General features: G+C 46.9%; 1 protein-coding gene and 1 long non-coding RNA gene across 2 annotated transcripts; both read right to left on the bottom strand.

Moving 5' to 3' along the window:
- Nucleotides 1–394: 394 nt before the first annotated feature.
- Nucleotides 395–1456, bottom strand: PTAFR (platelet activating factor receptor; the record flags this gene model as incomplete). The annotated part of the gene is made up of 1 exon (XM_081016764.1): nucleotides 395–1456. The coding sequence occupies one exon, from the start codon at nucleotides 1454–1456 to the stop codon at nucleotides 395–397; it is 1062 nt and encodes a 353-aa protein (XP_080872890.1).
- Nucleotides 1457–9012: 7556 nt separating this feature from the next.
- On the bottom strand, nucleotides 9013–19644 carry LOC308482398. The gene is made up of 2 exons (XR_013989250.1): nucleotides 19304–19644; nucleotides 9013–9179 (listed from the first exon to the last, which is right to left on the bottom strand). It is a non-coding gene; the product is annotated as an uncharacterized lncRNA (long non-coding RNA).
- Nucleotides 19645–25188: the final 5544 nt, after the last annotated feature.

Genomic DNA, 25188 nt, shown 5'->3' with positions numbered 1-25188 from the left:
GAGACAAATCTCAGCAGGTGCCCAAGGATGCCCATCCCTGATGTCCAACCCTCTCCGGAGAGTTCTGAGCTAGCTTCAGGATGAAATTATGGAACTAAATGTCACTACAATCTAGATCCAAACCAGAAAATGAATGTAATGCCCATCTTTCTAAAAGACATCATAAGTGATTCCAAGCATTTCCCTTTTGTTACAACAACAAAAGACAACTTAGATAGTCCGCGTTTTTCCTGAGTCACAGTGTTCTAGCTCTCCTAAGTGGATTTCAGTTCCTGCCGTTGCATCTAGAGAAGAGCTGGAAAGCTGTGTGCATCTGCCAAGCTCTTGATGAAATGCAGAGTCTGTGCCAGTCACCAGCCTGAATTTGCTGCTGCATAAGCAGAACAGAAGACTTTTAAGGTTTGATGGAGGCATGGAAGCCCTCTTCCATCGCCACCATCCCTTCCACGGTGGTCTCAGTTGTTTGCCTGGAACACTTTCGACTGTCCTTTATGTTTTTCAAGTTCTCAGAAAGGTGTTTCCTGAACTTTTTGGTGAGGAAGCAGTAAATGACAGGATCCAGAACGCAGTTGGCCCCCAGGAGGAACAGGGTCACCTGGTGGATGTGATCCCACCACCTTTTGCTCCTACAGCTTATATCCCATTTGCCCAGAACCATCAAGGTCCAGGGAAGGTCCACAATGTGGTGAGGCACGAAACATACCACAAACACAATCATGACAGTGCACACCAAATAGAGCGCCCTTTGCCTGATGTGGGCGCTCTTCCGAGCTTGAGGTTTTTGGGAGAGCAGAGTTCGGATAATGGAGGCGTTGCATACCACGACAATCAGGAAGGTGATAAAGAAACAAATGCAAATGACGATGTGGGAGGCAAGAACAGGGATGTTACTGCTTTCTGGGTCGTAGCGCTCAAAACAGCGTGTCACGTGCCCCTCTTGGGTAGTGCCGCTGCCAAACAGGAAATATGAAGAAGGGCCCGCGATCAGGACCCAGATAGCTATTGTGACATAGATGCCCCTTCTTCGCGTGGTAGACTGAGCTGCTGAAATGGGCTTTGTGACTGCTTGGTACCGATTGTACGTTATGACTCCCAGGAAAGCAACTGAGCAGTAGGTGTTCACAAAGAATAAGTAACCAGCCAAGTTACACAAAAAGCTGGGCATGATCCAGTCTCCTCTGTAATGGTAATACACGATCCACATTGGCAACGTGATCAGGAAGAGCAGGTCGGCTGTCGTCAAGCTGACCATGAATATCTTTATTTCGTTTAGTTTCTTTGTAGCATAAACCTGTGTGAAAAGCCACAGGACGTAGCTGTTGGCTATAAAGCCCAGAATGAAAATGATGCTATAGTAGACAGTGAACAGGGTATATCTGAACTCGGAATCCACGTGGCAATCTTCCTTCGCGACAGGAAGCAATGAGAAGTTTTTACTTTCACCCTTTCGGGACATGGCTGCAGCAATCACGTTATTCTTTTAATGAAGCTCTGTTTTTCTTATCCTGAAAAGAGAGAGAAGGAAATGAATAATACAAGAGGGAGGCAATATTCAGCAATGAAACACAATGCTTTGTATGCAGAAGTTCAATCCCTGACAGGGAGGTGGTTAAGCCCCGCTGTCCTGAGATGGGATGAATAAGCAAACTGGCATTTCAGTTCCCATTTCCATTTTTGATGGACTTTAACATCCCTAGCTTTAAAAAAGGTTTTTGAAAAGTGGGGGAGGGATAGGAGATCTGGGGCCCAAATGAAAGGGCCTGGAGTTTGGGGGCCCCAGACCAGCCCCTGCAAAATCCAGAATGGCACCACACCTGTTTCCGAACAGAAGAATCATTTGACTTTTTCAGACTACACAGCTTGATTGACACTTTGTAAAGCAGTGTGACTATGTTAAACCTCTTACTGCTTCCTAAGAGGAAGTGAAAGCTCTGTAGAAAAGAGACATCTGCAGAAGAGGATCTTTCCCCGTGAGATTGAGAAGTGCCCACGGGTCACATTAACCACAGAAAGAATTGTGTAATTTGCCAATGTGGTGTGGTTAAAAAAAATAAAAATCCCCTGCTTAAATTGTTCGTGTTTTCTTGGATAAAACAACAAGATGCCTATGCTGTTATTTAAATAAAATAAAAAAAGATTTGAAAACAGCTATTTTTATGAGGCCTAACACTGCAGTCCTATGCATGCTTACTTAGGAACAATAATTTATTATATTATTACAGCATAAAACTGTAAATACATAATATAATAAAAGTAAATAGTAATTGTAAAAGAAAGAAAGTAAATACCACTGCCAACACATCAATTAACTGGGTTTAAACATTTTAGGATTCTGCCTTTCACAGGGTGTAAATTGAGTCTCAGGCTGAAAAAAACCCACATTCATTTCTCAAAGGATAGAATCATAGAGTTGGAAGGGACTCTAAGGGTCATCAAGTCCAACCCCCTGCAATGTAGGAATCTCCTACATCCATGACAGATAGCCATCCAACCTCTGCTTAAAAACCTCCAAGGAAGGAGAGTCCACAGCCTCCCGATGGAGTCTGTTCCACTGGCAAACAGCTCTTACTGTCAGAAAGTTTTTCCATATGTTCAGTCGGAATCTCCTTTCTTATAATTTGAAGCCATCGGTTCAAGTCCTACTTTCCAGAGCAGGAGAAAACAAGCTTTCTCCATCTTCCATGTGACAGCTCTTGAAATATTTGAAGATAGTCATCATATCTCCTCTCAGGTTCCTCTTTTCCAGGCTAAACATACCCAGCTCCTTCAACCACTCCCTGTTAGGCTTGATTTCCAGACCCTCTTACGGTGTACATACCTCTTTCCCCATACTACTGTTTCTATTCAAACAGATTTGGTTGTGTGCGTTTTTTGTATAGTAAGAAAGCCTGCAAAACTCATTTTGCCAAGGGGTGAAAATGATTTGAGTACAGTCTTCACAAGCAACTCATCCACACTGGAGTTTAATGTGGAATTGAAACTGCTTGTGTCTATTTTTTTTGCGTGGTCCACCTAATGTCCTCCTCACCCCCCTGTTAAATTTAGATTTTCCCAATCTGCAGATAATCAGACTGGGAACAAAAATCTGATATAAACTTGAATGTTACCCAGCTGTGGACATACGAAGTGAAGCATGCTGTGTAGACAGATACTTTTACATGTGTGGTGGCAATTCTGCTTCCATTTTGCTTCCATCAGCCCAAAGGAAAGGATGTAGCCTGTCCTTTCCTACTAGTTGTTGCAGAGCTTTATTTTTATTCTTTCAGCAGAGCACTTGTGGAAAACTACCGTTTGCCAAAATATCTGCATTGAAAATAAAAATAACATTTACTCATGCAACTACAGGATGTCAGAAAGGAAGAACAGAAGACAGAAAGTGGCGGCCTTTGATACAATCAGCTCCAAATGCTTGCTTGATTTGAAGTGACTCGTTTATTTACTTATCTTTGACTGCTCTTTTGTGCGAAACTCATATACAGGAAAACGTATTTTTTTATTTAAAAAAAAGTGTAGTCACAGCTAAACAAATACCTGCATGCATGGCCAGCAGGCATCAACCAGGCATTGACTCCTGAGGAGACCACATTTGGACATTGCCTGATCACACCTCCTCTGTGAGAAGAAGGGCAGGGCATATTCCACCTTCTACCTAATGGCAGAGAAGGAGCTTAGCTGTGGAATCTTAGGCAGAAGGAAGGAAGGGGAGACAGGGAGGATGTAAAAAGCACCAGAGGGAGAGGAGAAGAGGAAGAAGCCTAATGGAGACACAGGGAACAGGCTGGTCATGCTGAATGCCTAAATTAGATACCTCCACATAAATTAGGTGGTCCTCACATTGGAGGTCTTCTTCAGGCTGTTCCCCTAAGCATCATGGGGTGTGGCCAAAGGGGTGAGACCAACAACCCATGTTTATCTAGTCCCCCTGCATCCTGGGGAGGCATAGATCTCATAGAATCTCATACAATCATAGAGTTTGGACCTTGAGGATCAACCCCCTGCAATGAAGGAAAGTGCAGCTGTCCCTTACTGGGTTGAAACCTGCAACCTTGGTGTTGCCAGCACCACGGTCTAACCAATTGAGCTATTCTGTGAGGCTTGGATTTAAGCGCTGCCTAGAGAATTGATACAGAAGACTCCTGTCCACTTTGGGGAAGAGCCTCCCCTGGAATCCTGAGGCAGCTCTGGGTGGAATTGACTGTCCCTGTGGTTTGGGACTTACTCTTGAGGAAACAATATTGGAGAAAGGAGAATTTGACACTCTGAAGAAAGCACGACGCTGAAGTAGCCCTGAGAAGCAGAGGTCTGCTGAAGGACTTGGTGCCTGGAAGAATATAGGCCTGAGGTGCAAGCTGATAAAGTGAAGCTGCATTTCTGGAATAAAAAGTGACTTACAGCTGAGCAGACATACATTGCTGCCTCTGTTTTGACCTCTTATGGAAGTCATGGCGCATGTCCCCTTTGAGGTTATCCTTCCCTGGGGGTCTGGCACAAATACCTGGGTGCATGCCCAGAACAGATCTCAGACTTGAGAAACTTAGGGAGGGTGGGGAACTGTTAACTGAGGGGAGGAGACAACATCCCAAATATATCCCAACAAGCGCCACCCACTAGTGTGGATGGGAAACACGGAGAGAGATTTTGGAGGCATAAAACTGAAGGTGCACAAACACACATATTAAAGCCCTAGTGTGGACACAGCCTTAAACAAAGAAAGGTGCAAGAGAGTGTATTGTAGTAGTAAGAACAGCTTTGTATTTAAGCACTAGCTGGATACCCACAGGTGAGAAGGAAATGCAAGCAGGTGAATTATTGGAATTCTACGCAGGTGGGAAGGCTGGGAAAGGATGGGCAGAGTGCTCTCTCTGCCCTCTGCGCTCAACGCCAAAATGAAACAGGTTGCTGCAGGGAGGACTGAACGGGGGAGATACTGGTCTTTCAGATTTCAATGGCACCCTGTGCAATGCCAAAATTCAATTCACCCTCCTGCCCCTCACCTTCCGTTCTGCTCAGTTCACCAGCTCATAGTTGCAACGCCCTGTGGCACCCCTTGAGCTCAGCACCCAGTGCGGTTGCACTGCCCTAAATCTGCCTCTGGACTGGACTCACCCTCCCTTTTTTTTGCCAGCTCCCAGCAGAGTAGTAAAAAAAGCAAAAAATGCAGGCTAGTAACTTTATTCAGAAGTCTGGGTTACAGAGCCAGATTAGGATGGGTGTTACATGGGGCCAAATCCTTATTCAGCTATTACAAAGATCTCATTGGTAGACTTGGAGAAAGTCTCTCTCTCTCTCTCTCATTAATCTACTTTGCAAGATTGGTGTTAGTTTTTTTTTTTTTAAGGGTGGGGGGAAGACCCAGATACACTTCCCTGTTCTCCTTGGAGGAAGGGTGGGGAATTAGAGTAATAAGTAACTAAGTGGAAAATAGAGAAGTTTGTGCCCTTATTTGGCCCTGGCATGAAATATTTTAAATGTGTGTTTTGGGGTTGTTGTTTTTTGTTGGTAAGCTCCTGTTTCTTCAGTTCTGTTGCTTGGAAAGAGGAAGTGGAACCACAAACACCTTTTCTTTCTTAGAACTCTGAGCTTCCTCCTCTCACAGTCGTTTTCTACCACTTTTTCCAGATAAGGTCATCTGCCCATTAACTTTGTGCCATGATTAACTCTGGAAGCCTCTTTACACTTTGGGCGTCTCTTGTCCTTTAGAGCAAGGATGAGGAAGCTTAGGCCTGAGCAAGGCAGACCAAGAAATTTTGCTGTCTGAGGCAAAGAGCAGAATGGCACTGACTAGGGACAGGAGCGGGAGAGTTCAATTTGGTATGCATTTAAAGCCTAATCATATCAAATCCACACTTTTCAAAACAATATAACAACCGAGACACGGCTATCCTTCGAAATGCACACTTAGCAGAATTTTGCAATTCAGTTCTCCAACCAAACAGTGTTTGCAAAAATGCATCTATTAGTGGAAACGTCTTGCAAAACTGTGTACAGAAAGCAAAACTGCATATAAACTGTTTATTAGGAGAAACTCTCACAAAAATGCCGATTAATTTTCATGGGGATTTAAAATAAAAATAAAATCACAAATAGCTGCAAAATGTAGAGAACTGAATTTAAGATTGGAAAAATGAGAAAATGAGCCAACTGAAATTGGTAGATCCTTTCATCCCTGACATCCACACACCCATTCCATTTCATGTACAGCATACTTCCTTCAACACTGCACCCAAGTGTAGCAGTTCACATTTAAAGGTGAACCTCCTTAATATGCATTTTCCGAAACAATATGAGAACCAAAACACAACCTTCTGTTGAAATTCGCACTTTGCAATCCAGTTCTCTAGTGAAGTGTTGTGTACAAAAATGCACATACAAATATGTGTTTATTGGGAGAAATATACCGTAGAAGGCTGGTGAGTTCTCATGGGAAGTTGTTTTTTTTTAAATTCACAAGTATATGTGGAGAACCAAACTTAAGAATTGGGGGGGGGGGGGGACATGGATAGAAACCAAAACTGATAGATTTGCACATCCCTGAATTCTGAGGGTGCTTCCTTATAAGCGAAGTCTATCCAAATCAATGGAACTTCAGAGAAAAAATGTTTAGCGTAGGAGTGTGAATACAGTGTCATTTTTCTTTCAGAAGTCTTAAAATGTGGGACAAATCTTTCTTCTTTTCTCCGCTCTCCCTCCCCTTGTCCCATCACCACCACCATAATTGAACTTTGGCCCTTCTCTTCCCACTCTAGAATTCATTCTCCAGGTGCTGTTAACTCCAGGTTGCCTCCACCCCCATCTCGCCCTTCTTCGAGTTATTTATCTTTAAACAAGGCTTGGACTGAACAGTCCTACGGATAAAAGGAATGTCAAGGGGGGCACATGAGCACTCCAAAGATACTTCTGAGGGAGTAATTTGGTAGAACAATGCCTGCAGTCAGATCCTCTTATCTCTCCACACACGTTCAGAAGGCTGGAGACTTAATTTAATTTGATTTTTTATTTAAATGAAAGTTGGATGTTTGGGACATTGCTGAGGGGACTCGTCCGTCACATTCCCACCTACCTCAGTAGGTACAGCTCTGCAATACATTGAAAGGAAGTTGAAACACCCTATCTGCGGACACACCAAACATTTAAACAGCATAACTTCCCCTTGCCCAAGAATCCTGGGAGCTCTACTTTGTCCCTCACAGAACTAGAATTCCCAACACGCTTTACAAACTACAGTTCCCAGGATTCTCGGGCAAGGGGGAGTCATGTGTTTCAAATACGTTGTGTGCATGCAGCCTCCAGCTCATAGACGTAGCATAAGTAGCCAGCATTTTCGGGCAGCAGAACTCAGTCAGGGCCCACCTTGATAATGCTATGGGGGGGGGGGTTAGCCCTCTCCCTGCCCTCGGTTAAGAACTTTGCTTCAGGATGAGAACAGAAATCACGCAGCAGCGGTGCGGCGGCAGCAGGAGGCCCCATTAGCGAAAGTGGTGCTTCAGGTTAAGAACAGTTTCAGGTTAAGAACGGACCTCCAGAATGAATTAAGTTCTTAACCTGAGGTACCACTGCATATTGTTGCCTGTGTGCTAGTTACCTGCAGAAGTTCATGCCTCATCATACTCACTGCTGACCCCCGACGTCTTATAGGGAGCTGCCTTAAACTAAGTCAAACACTTGGTCCACTTGGCTCAGTATTGTCTACACTGATCGGCAGTGGCTGTCCAGGGTTTCAGGCAGGGGGCATGCACAGCCCTACCTGGCGATGCCAGGGATTGAACCTAGGACCTTCTGCATGCAAAGCAGATGCTCTGTCCCTGAGACATGGCCGGTCCTCTGCCCTCTCTTGGACTGCGTGAGCAGTGACAGGAACAACCTCAGCTCACCCCACCTGTTCTCTATGGACGGTTATTCACATTGGGCCCAGAGGAAGAGGGCAATCTTAGGATCGCAGGGACAGTGGCAAAGAGGAGGGGAACAATCAGGGAGGGACCCCCTGAGTGCATCATCATAATCACTGCTATTATTATTATTATTATTATTATTATTAAATTCAAAATCTTTTACTTCTACCAGAAGAAGCATACCAAAAAAAGATAATTTTTGCATTTGTAATGGACCATATCAAAATACACAACATTATTAAGCATACACACAGACACACACACACCATTTAGTGAAAATAATCTTATATTTACACCTCAAGCATTATGATATTACACTTATAAACCTCTTTTACCCATTGTAATAGAAAGTAGTTCATTCAGCCTCTGGATATTCTCAGTTCCCTTTTTTATGTAACTGGTTAGTAAACGCCATTCGCCAAGTTGCTATTGATAGTTTCCTCTGTTCTTTAACATAGTTGCTAATGTAATAAAATTTTATTGCTCACCATTTCCCCTCGTTATATCTGATTTGTATGGTTTATGGGCTTTAGCATACATCAACCTTGTAGTATTTACTATGTGTAGGATTTGAATCCCTTTCATGGATCACTGCCTTGCCATGGCAAAGGGGCTTGAATAACTCAGGGAAGCTATGAGCTATGTCATGCAGGGCCACCCAAGATGGACAGGTCATAGTGGAGGTCCATGGGGTCACGAAGAGTCGGACACAACTAAACGACTAAACAACTAAACAACAACAACAACATGATTTGAATTTTATATGTTTGTAATGGTTAGTCCTTGAGACAGTTTAAGAGACAAATTAAAAAGTCCAATGGAAGCCTGACCTGAAAAATAATAATAATTACTTTAACACTATTAAATATCATCACCATTATTTCTTCTGAACCACTTTTAATATTAAGTGCAGAAACAAGGTCTGAGACCTAGTGGTGAAGGGTAGGAAAGAAATCAAAATATAATCACAATCACAACAATAATTGTACTTTTTTTTCAATGGAAATGCAGTGTTGTGAGTGCAACCAAGCTCCTCTGAGCATTTTGGGAAAGGGCTGCAAAATCAGAAGATAGTCCCAGCAAATGCCCTAAGAATTGCATCTGTAAGAGCAGTCTCCACTTACCAGAGTCTAGAGGAAGGATATTCTCCACTGAATCCAAGTTGATAGAGGGAGTTCATCAATAGGCGAGTCTTGGGTGCTTGCGAACGAACTCTCTGCCAGTCTGAAGCTTGAGGCTCTTTGCCACGCTGCCAACTTCCACAAACCAGAAGGACCCTGCAAGAGGCACCTGCGTAGTCATTGGGAGTGAAGAAACAAGGGGTGTCATCACTGCCACCAAGGAAATGCAATGTTGAGTAAGGCTAAGAGGAAGACAATTAACTGCAAGAGGGCGGGAGAGCCACGACAAGCCATTGCTAACCTAGATTTGCTTCTGAAAGGCTCTTGTGACCAAGCCACGGTCTGTCTGCTACCAAAGCTCCAGGGAAAGAGCTTCTCGCTATCATTAGTCATAAATCTAATGACAACGTTTAATGACTTCCTTCCAGTAAGCACAGAAAGCCGTTGCCCCAAAGCTGCACGGACGCCTTCATCTGGCCTTTGCAAGTGAAAAGTCAGTTTGCAGCAAGCGGAGAACCTCTCTCCCCAGCCCAGCTGCCCTTGGAGTGGCACGCTTTCGCCTGCAACGACACGCTTTTCTCACAACAATCTCATCCACTTCAGAGGGTAGGATTCAAATGGAACCAGTAAAACATGATGCAATGCTCACAAGGCTTCCTGACAGATATTGGAGAGGGTCAGAAGCAGGGCACATATCTCCTGCACTGGATCATACCTCTCTGTACACAGGATATCAGCAACATTTTTCAGTTTCTTTTTTTTTTTATCTCAAGATCATTTCTTCACATTTCAACACCAGTTTGTGGTTTCCCGCCTTTAAAGTCCTCATCAGCATTTAATTGCAAATTTCCCCAAATATACACATTTTTGTATAAATGCACATTTCTGCAGAGAAATTTTATTTAGTATAATGCTCTTCTGAATGTTACTTTCACTAATATATGCATTTTTATGCACACTTTACCGTAGCGTATGCATTTTTGTACACGTTACTTGACTGGATAAATTCATTGCCAAATTCGAAGAAGAAGTTTGAATTTAGAAGTCTGGCTCTGTTTCGGCCTATGTATTGTTTCAGAAAGTGTTCACCTTTAAATGCAAATGGAATCAAATTTGTCTCCTGTTATGTACTGAGTTGAATAGGATCCAAACTGTAGCAGTCTGATTGGTCCTAGAACAATAGGATCCAAAAGGCAGCAGTCTGATTGGTCCTAGAACAATAGGATTCAGAATGCAGCAGTCTGATTGGTCCTAGAACAATGCAGCAGTATGATTGGTTGGCAGGAACCACCCAATCCTGCTCCAGATAGAAGTGAATCCACAACCTGATTGGCTTACAGTAGAATTCCAGAATTAGCCAATCATGTGCAGCCCATTGTGTAAATAATGTATATAAAGCAGATACTGTGAGGGGACATTTATTCATTCCTCCTCACCACTATGAGCTGAATAAAGAGCATGAAATCACTTTGCGACTCTGAGTATATTTCACTGGCGACGAGGATGGGATCCCGCTGAGCTGACTGCCACACACAGCACCGCAGCACCGCCAACTGCCGCACCGCTGCCTCGCACCGTGTATCCAGGCTTCAGCTCCGGGGCACAAGGAACTCAGAATGGCAGCCAACAGCAGCTTCTCGCCATTCAACCCAGCATCTGGAGACTGGGAAGCGTACGCCTCCCGTTTCACCTTCCTCCTAGAAGCCAAAGGGGTCACCGACGAAGAAGACGCCAAGAAGAGGGCGATATTCTTCAGCGTCTGCGGAGAGGAGACGTTTGAAATCGCCCGGGCTCTCCTTGCGCCTGAAGACGTCGCTACTGTTCCATACAAAACAATAATGGAACAGCTGAAGGGGCACTTTTCGCCGCAGCCCTCAGTGGTGGCTCGTCGAAATGCCTTCTACGCAAAGCGGCAAGCCCCTGGGGAAACCATAACTGGGTTTGTGACCTCTCTCCGCCAAGCCGCCCGGTTCTGCAACTTCTCAGAGCTGGAGAACATGCTTCGTGACCGCCTCGTCGGTGGCCTGAAGGATGAGAAGCTGCAACGACGCCTCTACGCTAAGAAGGACCTAACGTTCCAGGCCGCTCTGGAGGAGGCCCTGGCAACAGAAGCTGCCGAGAGGTCGACCCAAGAGGCACGGCCGAACCTGCCATCCCAACCGAGGGTCCACCATGAAGACCTCACCGACGACTCAGGATCCGACAGGGAGGAGGTGCACCGAGTACAGCAGCGCACTCAAGCAGCGCACAGACCACAGCTGCCTCGACGAGAAGGAGGGAACTGCGCAAGCTGCGGGGAGAGTCACGAGAGGAGGACCTGCCGTTTCCGCAACGCAGAGTGCAGGCAGTGCAGAAAATCGGGACACATCGCCCGGGTGTGTCGGGCTCGGCCCACCCGACACCAGGCATCAGATGACCAATCCAAGAGCCCCAGGTCCCGGGGCCCAACACACCAAGGCAACTCGACGGAGCTCACGGACTTCCAGGTATACCAGTTGCCCCACCCCAACGTAGAGAAAATTTATGTAGAGGTACAGATAGAGGGGGCCCCATGCCGCATGGAGCTTGACACGGGTTCAACTCTATCCATAATCTCGGCAAGGACCTTAAGGAAACTGTGTCCCACTGGGGGTCCCAAACTCAGGCCGGCCCCATTCACCCTCCGGGACTTCCAGAAACGTAAGGTCCCCACAATGGGGGTGGGGACCTTCAGGGTGCAATACCGAGGGCGGACGCGGCAACTGGACTTGCTTGTGGTCAAGGGCCCCTACATTAGCTTACTGGGATTGGCATGGTTTGGACCACTGGGGCTAGCTGTCACCGGGGTGAACCACACTAGCTTACAAGTGGACGTGGACGCCATATGCAAGGAATTTCCAGGGGTTTTCGATGGGAAATTGGGACAGTATACGGGCCCCCCCATTGCGCTACAGCTTGACCCCGCAGTACGACCGGTCAGGCTCAAGGCCCGCCGGGTCCCGTTCGCCTTGAAACCCCGCATAGACGAGGAATTGGACCGACTCGTAGAGCAAGGAGTGCTGGAGCCGGTGCCTAATGCTCCCTGGGAAACCCCAATCGTCACACCCGTCAAGCCTAATGGTTCGGTCCGCATCTGCGCAGACTACAAATGTACCATAAACAAGGCCCTCACGGCCCACGCATACCCAGTGCCAGTGGTCAGCCATGTCCTTGCCACCCTGGCTGGGTCGAAAATTTTTGGCAAGCTGGACTTGGCCCAAGCATATCAACAGCTGCCAGTAGATGAGGCCACAGCAGAGGCACAGACGATTGTGACGCACAGAGGAGCGTTCAGGGTAAAGCGGCTGCAATTCGGTGTCAGCGTGGCACCAGGCATATTCCAGAATATAATGGACTCTCTCCTTAAAGGGATTCCTGGCGTCACCCCCTTCTTCGATGATGTGTTGATTGCCGGCCCCACACCAGAGGAGTTTGAGGACCGCCTCCGCACCGTTCTGCACCGTTTCCAGACGGCGGGTCTCAAGGTGAAGCGGGAAAAATGTCTATTAGGAGTGCCTCAGGTGGACTTTCTGGGATTTATGGTGGACGCAGAAGGGGTCCACCCGACTGGGGACAAGGTACGGGCCATTTGTGATGCCCCAGCGCCCAAGAGCAAGACTGAACTTCAGGCCTTCTTGGGGCTATTGAACTTTTACCATTCCTTCCTTCCCCACAAGGCGGCGGTAGCGGAGCCCCTACACAGACTCCTGGACAAGCGGGCCCCTTGGGTGTGGGGCCAGCGCCAGGAGGCCGCATTCCAGGCAGTCAAGGACTTGCTTGTCTCAAACTCGGTCTTGGCACACTTCGACGAGAGGCTGCCGGTGGTGCTAGCATGCGACGCCTCACCCTATGGCATTGGAGCTGTCCTGGGGCACCAACTCCCGGATGGAAGAGAGGTACCGGTGGCGTACTTTTCCCAGACACTCAACACAACCGAGCGGAACTACTCGCAAATCGACAAGGAGGGTCTGGCAATCGTAAAGGGAGTAAAAAAATTCCATGATTTCTTGTACGGGCGGCCCTTCACCGTGGTGACTGACCACAAGCCGTTGCTTGGCTTGTTTGCCCCCGAAAAGCAGACCCCCCAAGTGCTGTCTCCTCGCGTCCTCAGGTGGTCAATTTTCCTTGCCAGCTACCAGTATGCACTGATTCACCGACCTGGGAAGGCGATGGGCCATGCGGACGCCCTCAGCAGGCTACCACTACCGGAAACAGGCCCTGACCCAGCACCTGCACAAGAGGTTATGAGCCTGGAGCTGCTTCCCGACCGCCCCATTCAGGCACAAGAAGTTGCACACCATTCCAAGAAAGATAGGGTCATCTCCCGGGTCCTGGACTGGGTGTGGAGGGGATGGCCCAGCAGCAGCCCCGGGCCAGAATTCGCCGGCTACACAACCCGCAAACATGAACTGTCGGCCCACAAGGGGTGCCTGTTATGGGGAAGCAGAGTCGTTGTTCCCCAGCCCCTCTGCAAAAGGGTCCTCACAGCCCTACACGAGACACATCCAGGGGTAGTAAGAATGAAGGCCCTTGCCAGGAGTTATGTGTGGTGGCCGGGGATCGATGGAGAGATAGAGGCCTGGGTCAAACACTGCCAGGCCTGCCAAGAATCCCGCCCAGATCCCCCAAGGGCCCCAGTCCAGTCCTGGGAGTCCGCCCGAGCACCATGGTCACGCCTGCATGTGGATTTCGCTGGCCCCTTTCAGGGGAAAACATTCTTCATAGTGGTGGACTCCTACACCAAATGGCTGGAAGTCGCACTGGTACCGTCCACTTCCACGTCCGCAGCCATCCGGGTACTACGCAGGCTGTTTGCAACCCACGGGCTCCCTGACACTCTCGTCTCAGACAACGGGACTGCATTTACGTCAGGAGAATTCCAAACCTTCACAGCGCAGAACGCCATCCGCCACATCCGTTCGGCGCCGTTCCACCCTGCCACCAATGGCCAAGCAGAACGCATGGTGCGGACCACCAAGGACACCCTTCGCCGCATGACGCAAGGGGACTGGGAGTACCGCCTTGCCACATTCCTTCTAGCACAGCACAGCACCCCCAGCTCAACGACTGGCCGGAGCCCCGCTGAACTACTAATGGGTCGGCGCCTTGCAATCAGATTGGACCGCCTTCACCCCGATAGAGCTCAGGATGAGATAGTGGTGGGGGAAGGCAGGAACCCCCGGACCTTCGAGGCCCAGGACCCAGTGTACGCAAAGAATTTTGGGGCAGGCCCAGCATGGGTACCCGCCACAATCACCAGGGTCACTGGCCCCGTGTCGTACGAGGTGCTAACGGATGGGGGGCAATGCTGGCGCCGCCACTGCGACCAGATACGGCGACGATTCCCGGGAGAAAACCAGGAGGAGGACAGGTCAGAGGAGTCCCAAGGGAACAGCGGGGCAGTGAGGCCCATAGAGCAGGAGGGGCCAGCAGGAGAGGCAGAATCAGTAAATACAGAGAGGACCCGTGAGGCCGAAAGGACACCGGAACCAGAACCACGACTGAGCGAGCCGGTTGCACCAGACCAAACAGCCGCATCACAGCCAGCATCCTTGGAACACGAGCCAGAACCCGGAGCCCGGACCAGGGAACACCCCAGGCCACAACGCACACGTAGGCCGCCGGCATACCTTGAGGACTATGAATGCGACCTCCCGGGCAGGACTGGAACTTAGAGGGGAGGGGTGTTATGTACTGAGTTGAATAGGATCCAAACTGTAGCAGTCTGATTGGTCCTAGAACAATAGGATCCAAAAGGCAGCAGTCTGATTGGTCCTAGAACAATAGGATTCAGAATGCAGCAGTCTGATTGGTCCTAGAACAATGCAGCAGTATGATTGGTTGGCAGGAACCACCCAATCCTGCTCCAGATAGAAGTGAATCCACAACCTGATTGGCTTACAGTAGAATTCCAGAATTAGCCAATCATGTGCAGCCCATTGTGTAAATAATGTATATAAAGCAGATACTGTGAGGGGACATTTATTCATTCCTCCTCACCACTATGAGCTGAATAAAGAGCATGAAATCACTTTGCGACTCTGAGTATATTTCATCTCCCATCCCTATTCAAGAATAGACAACGTGTAGGTTTCTTGATGTTATATTGGACCACAACTCCCATCATCCCTGCCAATTGGTCATGCTGGCTAGGGTTGGTGGGAGTTGTAGTCCAACAACCAAGGGGCCAGCCCCCCAAAAAAGTTAATGAGCATTGCCATTCAACTGGTGTGCATGTGCTACATATCCAGTGCGGGACTTACCTGGGCCCTCCAATATTTTATTCAAGATGGCACCCTTGCCCACTCATTGTGAAAAGAGAAGTTACAGGGAACCAGGCAGAGGGGCTTCTTGGCAGAGAAGCCCACCCTGTTGAACGCCCTTGCAGCAGTTGTCAAGGAGATAAATAACTAGACAACTTTTAGAAGACATCTGAAGGCAGCCCTGTATAGGGAAATTTTTAATGTCTGGTGTTTCATTATATTTTTTATATTCTGTTGGAAGTTGCCCAGAGTGGCTGGTGAAACCTAGTCAGATGGGTTGTGGGTATAAGTAACATATTCATATCATCATCATCATCATTCCCCATGCCACCCAACAGACAGAATTCTGTGCTAACTTGCATGAAAGTACAATGTTATGTGCTGTGAGAGCTACTAGGCCAAAGAACTCTGGAGCTTGTGAGGATGAGAATGACCATAATTTGACTTATGACCGAGTCTCGATGTGCTTGAAATTTCAGGGCGGCCGGATATGAAAACAGATCAAAATCTTAACACCACTGCTGAATAGGGCTCTGAATCATCAGGAGACCTTGTTTCTGCAATTTCCTTCTGATCTCAACAAACCTGTTCACCCCACACAGTCTGGCATCAACTAATTGCATCATACCTTCTCTCCGCACAAGAAAAAGTTGTATGATATAAATCAGAGCATTGCCAATGGGGTGTAAAACAAAGGGTTAAGCAGGCATGAAGAAACCAGGGGTGAAAATTGGAAAATAATAATAATAATAATAATAATAATAATAATAATAATACCCCGTTCATCTGGCTGGGTTTCCCCAGCCACTCTGGGTGGCTCCCAACAGAATATTAAAAACACGATAAAACACCAAACATTAAAGCTACCCTAAACTGAGCTGCCTTCAGATGTCTTCTAAAAGTCAGATAATTGTTTATTTCCTTGACATCGGATGGGAGGGCGTTCCACATGGTGGGTGCCACTACCGAGAAGGCCCTCTGCCTGGTTCCCTGTAACTTCGCTTCTCGCAGTGAGGGAACCGCCAGAAGGCCCTCAGAGCTGGACCTCAGTGTCTGGGCTGAACGATGGTAGTAGAGATGCTCCTTCGGGTATACTGGGCCAAGGCCATTTAGGGCTTTAAAGGTCAACACCAACACTTTGAATTGTGTTCAGAAACATACTGGGAGCCAATGTAGGTCTTTCAGGACTGGTGTTATATGGTCTCGGTGGCCACTCCCAGTCACCAGTCTAGCTGCCAAATTCTGGATTAGTTGTCATTTCCAGGTCACCTTCGAAGGTAGCCCCACGTAGAGCACATTGCAATAGTCCAAGTTGAAGATAACTAGAGCATGCACCACTCTAGTGAGACAGTTTGCGGCTCCAAGGTGCATGAAGATAGGTGGTGGTGGTAACTTTGCCTCGATTAGAGGTGCTAATGCAGGGGGCAGGGAACCTGTGGCCCTCCAGATGTTGTTAGACCACAACCTCCATCAGCCTCACCCACCATGTCCAGCAGTGAGGGATGATGGGAGTTGTAGTCTAAAAATATATGGAGGGCTCTAGGTCCCTCCACTCCTTCTCTAAATGTAACAGAGTCTAAAAGAAAACCAATGATTTTGAATTCCATATGAAATAAATAAACACAAGGGAGTGGGTGTAGGAGAAGTGAGTGAAATCACCTCCCCTTTCCTCAACACGATATAGGGACCTCCAGATTCCCAGATTATCCCTGTACCTCTAACCTCCTGAGTTAGGATAGACCAGGAAACATTTCTATCCATTCTGACTGTCATTCTATCTATTCTGACTGTCTCGCCAGAGTGGTGCATGCTCTAGTTATCTCCCGCTTGGACTACTGCAACACGCTCTACGTGGGGCTACCTTTGAAGGTGACCCGGAAACTGCAATGTGGCAGCTAGACTGGTGACTGGGAGTGGCCGCCGGGAACACATAACACCAGTCCTGAAAGACCTACATTGGCTCCCAGTACGTTTCCAAGCACAATTCAAAGTGTTGGTGCTGAGCTTTAAAGCCCTTATCTGCCTCAGTCCTGTATACCTGAAGGAGCGTCTCCACCCCCATCGTTCAGCCCGGACACTGAGATCCAGCGCCAAGGGCCTTCTGGCGGTTCCCTAATTGCGAGAAGTGAGGTTACAGGGAACCAGACAGAGGGCCTTCTCGGTAGTGGCACCCACCCTGTGGAACACCCTCCCTTCAAATGTGAAGGAAATAAGCAGCTATCCTATCTTTAAAAGACATCTGAAGGCAGCCCTGTTCAGGGAAGTTTTTAATATTTAACGCTGTACTGTTTTTAACACTTGATTGGGAGCCGCCCAGAGTGGCTGGGGAAACTCAGCCAGATGGGTGGGGTATAAATAATAAATTATTATTATTATTATTATTATTATTATTATTATGTTCATCCTACAATGAACTACTTGGATATTTTTCTTACTCTACAAACATCACTGTGCATAGCTGTGATTGCAACGAGTGAAGTCTACTCTTTAAGGTTCACTCGCCAAATGTTGCTCATTCCACATGCAAAAAGGGTTCAATAGGTAACTGACCCAGTTAATCACAACAGGACCCATGGAGGGTGTCTTGCCTGAGGGTCCTCCAAAACATGGAGCTGCCACTGCTACTCTTGTTCAATTTGAAATGCGCAAACACACACACACAATTACATGTGGAAGTAAGCGTCTCTTGGAGAGTAGTAATCATAATCAAGAAACGTTGGAAGCCACCTTGTATTGTGTCAGACCAATTGGTCCATTGAGCTATATATAGACTACCTTGACTGGCTATCCAAGGTTTCCAGTAAGGAGTCTTTCCCAGCCCTAGTTGGAGATGCCTGGAATGGAATCAGGAACCTTTCGCATGCAAAGCAATTGCTCTACCATATGAGAACCAAAATACAGCCCTTCTTCGAATCCTATCCTAATTTTGTGATGTGGTTCTCCAACCAACATTTGCCAAAAATGCAAATGTTCAGGAAAAGTGCACATAAAATTTAACAAATTAGTGAAAATAATAGACAAAAATGCATTGCGTTAGGAAATGTCATTTGCAAAAGTTGTGTATATTAGTCAAAACAGCATACAAAAATGTGTTTCTTAGGAGAATTTCTCACCAAAATGCTGATGAATTTTCATGAGGATTTTTTTAAAAGCAAAGTGCAGCAGGAATGTAGAGAACTGAATTTAAGAATGGAAATATGAGAAACCTAGAGAACCAAAATTGACAGTCTTCCATCCCTTCTAATGAGGCAATTCTTCATATGTGACATAAATAGTTCCTTGTTATGTTCGACAATATGCACATCCTGGCTTTTCTCTGCTCGGCACATCTTATGGCCAGGGGTCTGTACCAGAACTTAAAAGAGTAAGCTCAGTAAAAGCCTGAAGTACAAAATGCCTTGTCTGTCCCAGCATCCTCCTCCCAAAACATTTGATAATTCTGAATTGGGGGTTTTAGAGTGAGGGAATAATAATAATTAGAAAAACCCTCTTTGCTCTCTTCACATCATTAACCATTTGAATCTCTATCATGCCAGCAACTGATAAAGAGAGTAAGAAAACAGACCCATGTCAGGGAAGGAGGCCTCCACTACTAGCCCTCACAAATCTGAGGCTCAGGAGGAGCCAGTGGAAACCATAAATTGCCTAAAGTTACACTTAACCGCCCAGGAAGATGCCCCACTCAAGGGGGTTACGGATTTTAGGGCTCCATAACACTCTGACTGAGCCCACTTCCTACCTTCGGATCTTTCAAATTCATACAAATGTATTCCATCAGGGAACACTGCTCTTCAAAAATGTATCTATTAGGCAAAACTACACGTGAATGTGTGCATATTAGGATAAATTGACACAAAGTGCCAATGAACTTTCATGAGGACTTAAAAAAAATAAATGAGGAAATGTGGAGATTAAATTTAAGGCTTGAAAAAAGAGAAACTGAGAGAAAGCGGAACTGCCGGATTCACCCATCCCTATTTAGCGCCACCTCAAAACCAAGCAGAGGTCTTACCGCTTTCCACAGGCTATAGATCAGCCCAGGTCCTTGACCTTATCCTCAGGCTGCTTCTCAGATTCTGCTCCACATTCTCCCACAGCTGAGGGAACGTCTTCCTTGGTAGGGCTTGGGTGGCTTTTACTAGGCTTTCTTCCTGTCAGAGGTGCTCTGCGTGGCTTTTTACTTATTCGGGAAGGGAATAATCACTGGTTGAAAATCAAAGGGAAGCTTTCCCTATGTAGAAAGAGTAGGGTGCCGGAAGCACCGAAACGCACACACTCCCTCTCTGCGTGTTTACGGATTAAGCCCTGGGAAATCCCATCATGTTGGACGTGTTGCCCAACTCATTTACTAGTAGTAATAGCAGGAAGCAAAAAAAAACAAAAACGCCGCAGAGGGAGTGGACTCTCTGGTGTGTGAGTCACAGCCCCATGGCATGCTTCAGCAGGTCTCTGCTTCTAATTTTATTCTGGTATCACCTTGTGTCAGAGAGAGCAACCTATCCAACAAATTCTGCATCCCATTTTTAAAAAATCACTTTCATTGTTATTTTCCAGCAACTCAGGACCTACAGTCCCATACAACACAGTTTGAACAAGGACTCTTCATCAGAAAAACACCACACGCCAGCTTCAGCTTGGGGGACCCCCATGTGATGTTAGAATTTCCCTTACAACTGTAGCATATTGCTTTATGACAGAAGGTAAAACAAACAAAGCACAGGTTATTATTTGCTACGCTATCCACAAGTCGGCATACAGCTTTGAGATTGGTCTTTCACTTTCCGGAATGTTTGTGTACATAATAAGGTTCCGACATTCTCCATCAAAAGCATCCTTGTGTTTTATTCCTTTTGCTAATTTCAGTTTCTGTGTTAATTTCCCCATGAGAGCTACTTTATCTGCCATGCTCTCTTGTACCAAGATGTTGGGATTGCTCCCTTGAAGTCCTTCCAAAACATGGTGATGATCATTATTACACCCTGCTACCAGCAGAAATCCAATTAGGACTTTGTGCTTCTGGTCCTGGTTTTACTTCAGAAACAAATTCAGTAAAGCCAGCACTGGGGTTCCGCTGCCATATCTCATTTTTAAAGGAGGGAACTCCTCACAAAGAATCATACAGAGTGCTCAAATTAAACACCATCAAAAATACAAAAAAACAACAACCCCACAAAAACTTTCTGCCCTGTCATGACACCCACATCAACTCCCTGAGGAGGCCGATGATTCATAACACTCTGCCTAATGGTAGGGCTGGCCCTGAGCCCAGTACTGATTTGCAAAGTTGTGTTCCAATTCTGTGTTACAAGCAAGCCGTCCCCTCAGAGAATGTTACAAGTATATATTGAAAAGGCTCTGGAAGTGGTCCACTGGACATAGCATGAAAGGGTAAGTCAACATGCAGTTGCCTAATCCTGGAATACACCCAGGACGCTTATCACAGCAAACAGCTTCCTTCTCTGCAGAAGAATAACTGTGCAATAGCAATAAAAGTGACACCACCAAAGGTACTCTGTGTGTCATCCTGACACTTAAGCCCATGGTCCTCCTGCACGCAACCATCACCGCTGATGTGATGTGCAGAGGACAGGCATAGCAATTCCAGGCATGAAAATTCAATAGAGACCAGTTAGGTACATTGGCTCCAGTCTTCTCAAGGCCACCAGGTCTGGCTCCAGCTTGAGCGGATCTTGATCAAAGTGTCCTCTATTGGGCTTGTTCCTCCTTGCAAACTTACCTTGCCTGCCCGCCCCAGCAGTGTTGGCTTGTCTGGATCTAGTGCCATCTTGGAGTTACGGACTGCACTCCCTGCTGAAATATGGGAGGTCCCCTCTGTATTGACATTCCACCAGCTTCTGAAGACATTCTTCCCTTGGGGCTGCTGGCCCACAACAGAGCATAATGTGGATTTGCATTGGCCTGTTTACCGTTAATATAGAGGCATCCCCTTGATGGTCTCCCCTATCCCACCACTGTCTTGTGCCTTTTCCTCTTTTAATGTGGCATTTTTTTGATCCCTGAAAGAGTTTGTGCCAAGTAGAAGTCTACCATGGCAATCCAAGTGCTCTTGGCTTCCACTTCCTGTGGTGGGTACATGTTGCTGTTCTGGGGGCCAGCAGAGATCAGCTCTCAGTGCAATCCTCTTGAGATAGCGTTGACGTAAGGAGCAGTGAGTGGATCAAGGCTCAACTGCAGTTTCTTTGATGAAGTCCTTGAAATCTGAAGATGGTAATGTGATCTTAGGTGGGGACATAGTGACAGAATGGCATCCAACCATCCCTCAGGTTCAGGGGCGCTGCAGTAAATGGGGTCACCTGGGGTCTGCGCTGAGATCAAATCCCTCTTCCATTCTTCATCTTTCTTGGTGCTTATGGCCTCATTCCTCAAGTATGGAGAGTTTGCCCCAGGAGCCCATGATATCAAGTCTCCTCAGACCTGGTCTAACATTCTAGCCTTGCTCTTATACCTTATACTCAACTGCTGTAACCACAGTTTGATGAATCAGGGATTAATCTAAATTAAATGATGGATTTTCATAAACATTGCTGTTGGTCCACACCCTTCCGGTTAATGTGAAAAATGCTTGTAAAGTGACAACATAAACAGGAGGATTTCCACACTTTCTGGTCAAATTGTACATTTTCCAAGCAATGCTGGATAATGCGTGCAAATGGTCTGCAACATTTGCTATTGATGCTAACAGTTGGTAGGCATTTTTGAAAGGTCAGTATTTGGAGAGATAAATCAGTTTAATGTGCTGGGATAGTATTCTGTTTTGATGGTTGTGTATGGAGATCCAGTGCATTCCCCCCCCCCCCACACACACACTTTTTGGCATTATTTTTTATTGTTTTGCAACCAAAAGAGCTGTGCACATTCCCCATGCCTCTGTTTGCAGGAACTATCCCTTGTGTTTATGCATATTAAACAGTAAACTCAATCTGACAGCTTCACAATCCAGGGATTACAAGCACCATTTTGTGATTATTTGAATAAAATGACTCCTTGTTTCTTTAGGGTGGAGATGGAGAACCTGCAGCCCTTCCCCCAGATAATTCTGGACTCCAGTGTCCATCATTCCTGACCATTGACTTTGGGCTGATGGGAGTTGGCATCCAAGAACATCTGCATGACCAATGCTCAGGAATAATGGCAGTAATCATCAAAAAATATCCAGAGGGCCACAGGCTAGACCTCACCCTTGGTCTAGCAAATATCTTGCTGCAGGTCTGCAGAGCCCCAACCAGGAACTATCAGGGTAGGATGGGACAAGGGGAGGGCAGGAAGGCCATTTGGCCTGGGGCTTCAAGCTCAAAGTAAAGGTAAAGGGACCCCTGACCATTAGGTCCAGTCATGACCGACTCTGGGGTTGTGGTGCTCATTTCGCTTTATTGGCCAAGGGAGCTGGTGTACATCTTCTGGGTCATGTGGCCAGCATGACTAAGCCGCTTCTGGTAAACCAGAGCAGCGCACGGAAACGCTGTTTAGCTTCCCGCCGGAGCGGTACCTATTTATCTACTTGAACTTGACATGCTTTCGAACTGCTAGGTTGGCAGGAGCAGGGACCAAGCAACAGGAGCTCACCCCGTCGTGGGGATTCGAACTGCCGACCTTCTGATCGGCAAGTCCTAGGCTCTGTGGTTTAACCCACAGCGCCACCCGCGTCCCACTTCAAGCTCAAAGGGGACTTCAAATTTACACACACGTTAATTTTTTTGGCATTGATAACGTTCACTGCGTGTTTTTATGCACATTGGACCAAAATCTCTCACACAGTTTAAACACTCTTGCAGCTTGGAACTGCAAATTTAAGCAAATAAGAGATTTGATTTGGCGATTGGCATCCGTCTGTCTTGGGAGACAATGGAAGAGTGTGCCTTTGAGGGTGAAGTCAAACCTTTGGAGAGTTACAGAGCCGGTTGTGGCTGTAGATGTCAGGTGTCAGGGAATCTGATCCACACACTCCCCGCCGGTAGGAAGCCGAGAATAGAAAGACAAGGGAAGCTCTTACCAAAGTCTTTTATTAAATATTCACAGAGAGAGGCTTAGAAATGCCGCCTCTTGGAGTAATGGCATTGCTCCAAGTAAACTCCACCCCACTTCTCTCCTCAACCGTCAACAGCACCACCCACCTTATGGTGGCCGCTTAGGGCCATTTGACTACGAGCCCTTTGCCATCCTGCTTTCAATGCTTGCTGGGTTCTGGGAGAAGGGGGGTCTGGAATGCTTCCTAGTGATAACATGTCAGCCAGATCTGCTTCCTCCCCCTTCCTTTCCCATTACTTCCCAACTTTGCTCGTCATCTACCTCTGAGCCGTGACCTTCCTCAAGCCACTGTTGTAAATCTATAGTACCATCTTCCTCTTCTCTGGAAGATTCAGGAGGAGAGGGAGGCGGTATCCACCATTCCTCCTCTGTCCAGTCCGACATTGAGACCTATATGGGAGAGACATGTTTTGTTGCAGCTAGGGCAGATGAAGACATCTGGTTGTGCTGATGCAGATGTACCGCAGTTTTTCTTCTCCTCCCAGTGATCATTCCTTCTCTGGTCACTGCTCTGCATACACACCCGGACTGTCTCATCTCCAGGCGCTGTGGTCATCGACAAAGGATTCCCACATGGTGGGGTTAATGTTGCCACCCTAGTAAGTGGCTAGGGAGAAGGGGCAGCAGCCTTCACTTGCCTTGCCGTTCTTCTGGACAGTGATGGAGACTGAAACAGAGAAGGCTGCTGGACACAGAGAGCCCAACCACTTGGGTGGAGGGCCCCCCAGATGTAAAGCCAGCAACACTCCACTATGAACTCCTTGGAACAAGAGCAGCACAGAAATAAAAGCAAAATGCAATATTGAGATCCGCCCCCCCTTACTCAATTACGATGAGGCAGATTGTACTTGTTCAAGCCTTTTTGTGCTTAAGGCTTCTTCAGGCAGATTCATACCATAAACCTGAAGCACATGGCTTCCTCCAATGAATTACAGGAACTGTAGTTTGTGAACAGTTCTGGAAATTGTAGCTCTCTGAGTAGGAAACTCCATTTCCCAGCATCCTTTGGAGGAAAGTCATGTGCTTTAAATGTGAGTTGAGGAACTGCCCTTCTTAGTTTCACATGGATGCTTCTTCTCCAGGCATTTGTGCCAATGTGTGGATTGCAGAAGTTCAGCAGGAGAGGGAAGGGTGGCTGCTTTCGCGGTGTTGCAACAAGAGCTCTCACACGTGCTCTGAACTCACCACAGTTGCTCAAGCTCTAGGGAGTTTCCCAAGACATTTGTAGCAAGCCGGCGCATAAAAGTGTGCTGCTTTTTAAAGCTGGGATTTGTCAGAATGTTGCTGCTCATACAACTCAATGAGATGTCATTAACGTAGCATCAAAGCAGCACTGTGGATTGGGGGGGGAGGGTTACAGAAGCCCCCTCCCCCATCTCACACACAACACTTCAGCAAACCTAAACGGAGATAAGTCTGCTTTCGTTCCTTACTGCATTAAGGATGCTAGCAGCCAATTAGTCTGGACAAAGCAAGGAAGCTGGATAATGAGTTTTAAAGCAGAAGTTTCTGAACCACAATTCCTATCGTCCCTGATAGGTTGTGGTCCAAAGGAAAGCAAGAGTTGCAAGCACGTGCTGTGTGAAGCCAAACTTTCTTTTGTCTGTCCTTAATCTCCCAACATTCAGCTTCATTTGTTCTCCCCGAGTTCTACTGTCATGAGAAAGGGAGAAAATCTTTTCTTTATCCACTTTCTCCGTGCCACACATCAATTTATATGGTTCCATGTCTCCTCTTCTCTGAACTGAAAAGCTCCAATTTTCTTATATTTCCTCATAGGGGGAGCTAAACTAGAGGAACCTAAGCTGTGTACAGATGACCGACTCCCTGGAGGGGGGATGGCACATACTG

The sequence above is a fragment of the Podarcis pityusensis genome (assembly GCF_964106645.2).
Source record: "Podarcis pityusensis genome assembly, chromosome: 8".
Classification (NCBI taxonomy): Eukaryota; Metazoa; Chordata; class Lepidosauria; order Squamata; family Lacertidae; genus Podarcis; species Podarcis pityusensis.
This window is presented reverse-complemented; position numbering and strand designations above follow the sequence as displayed.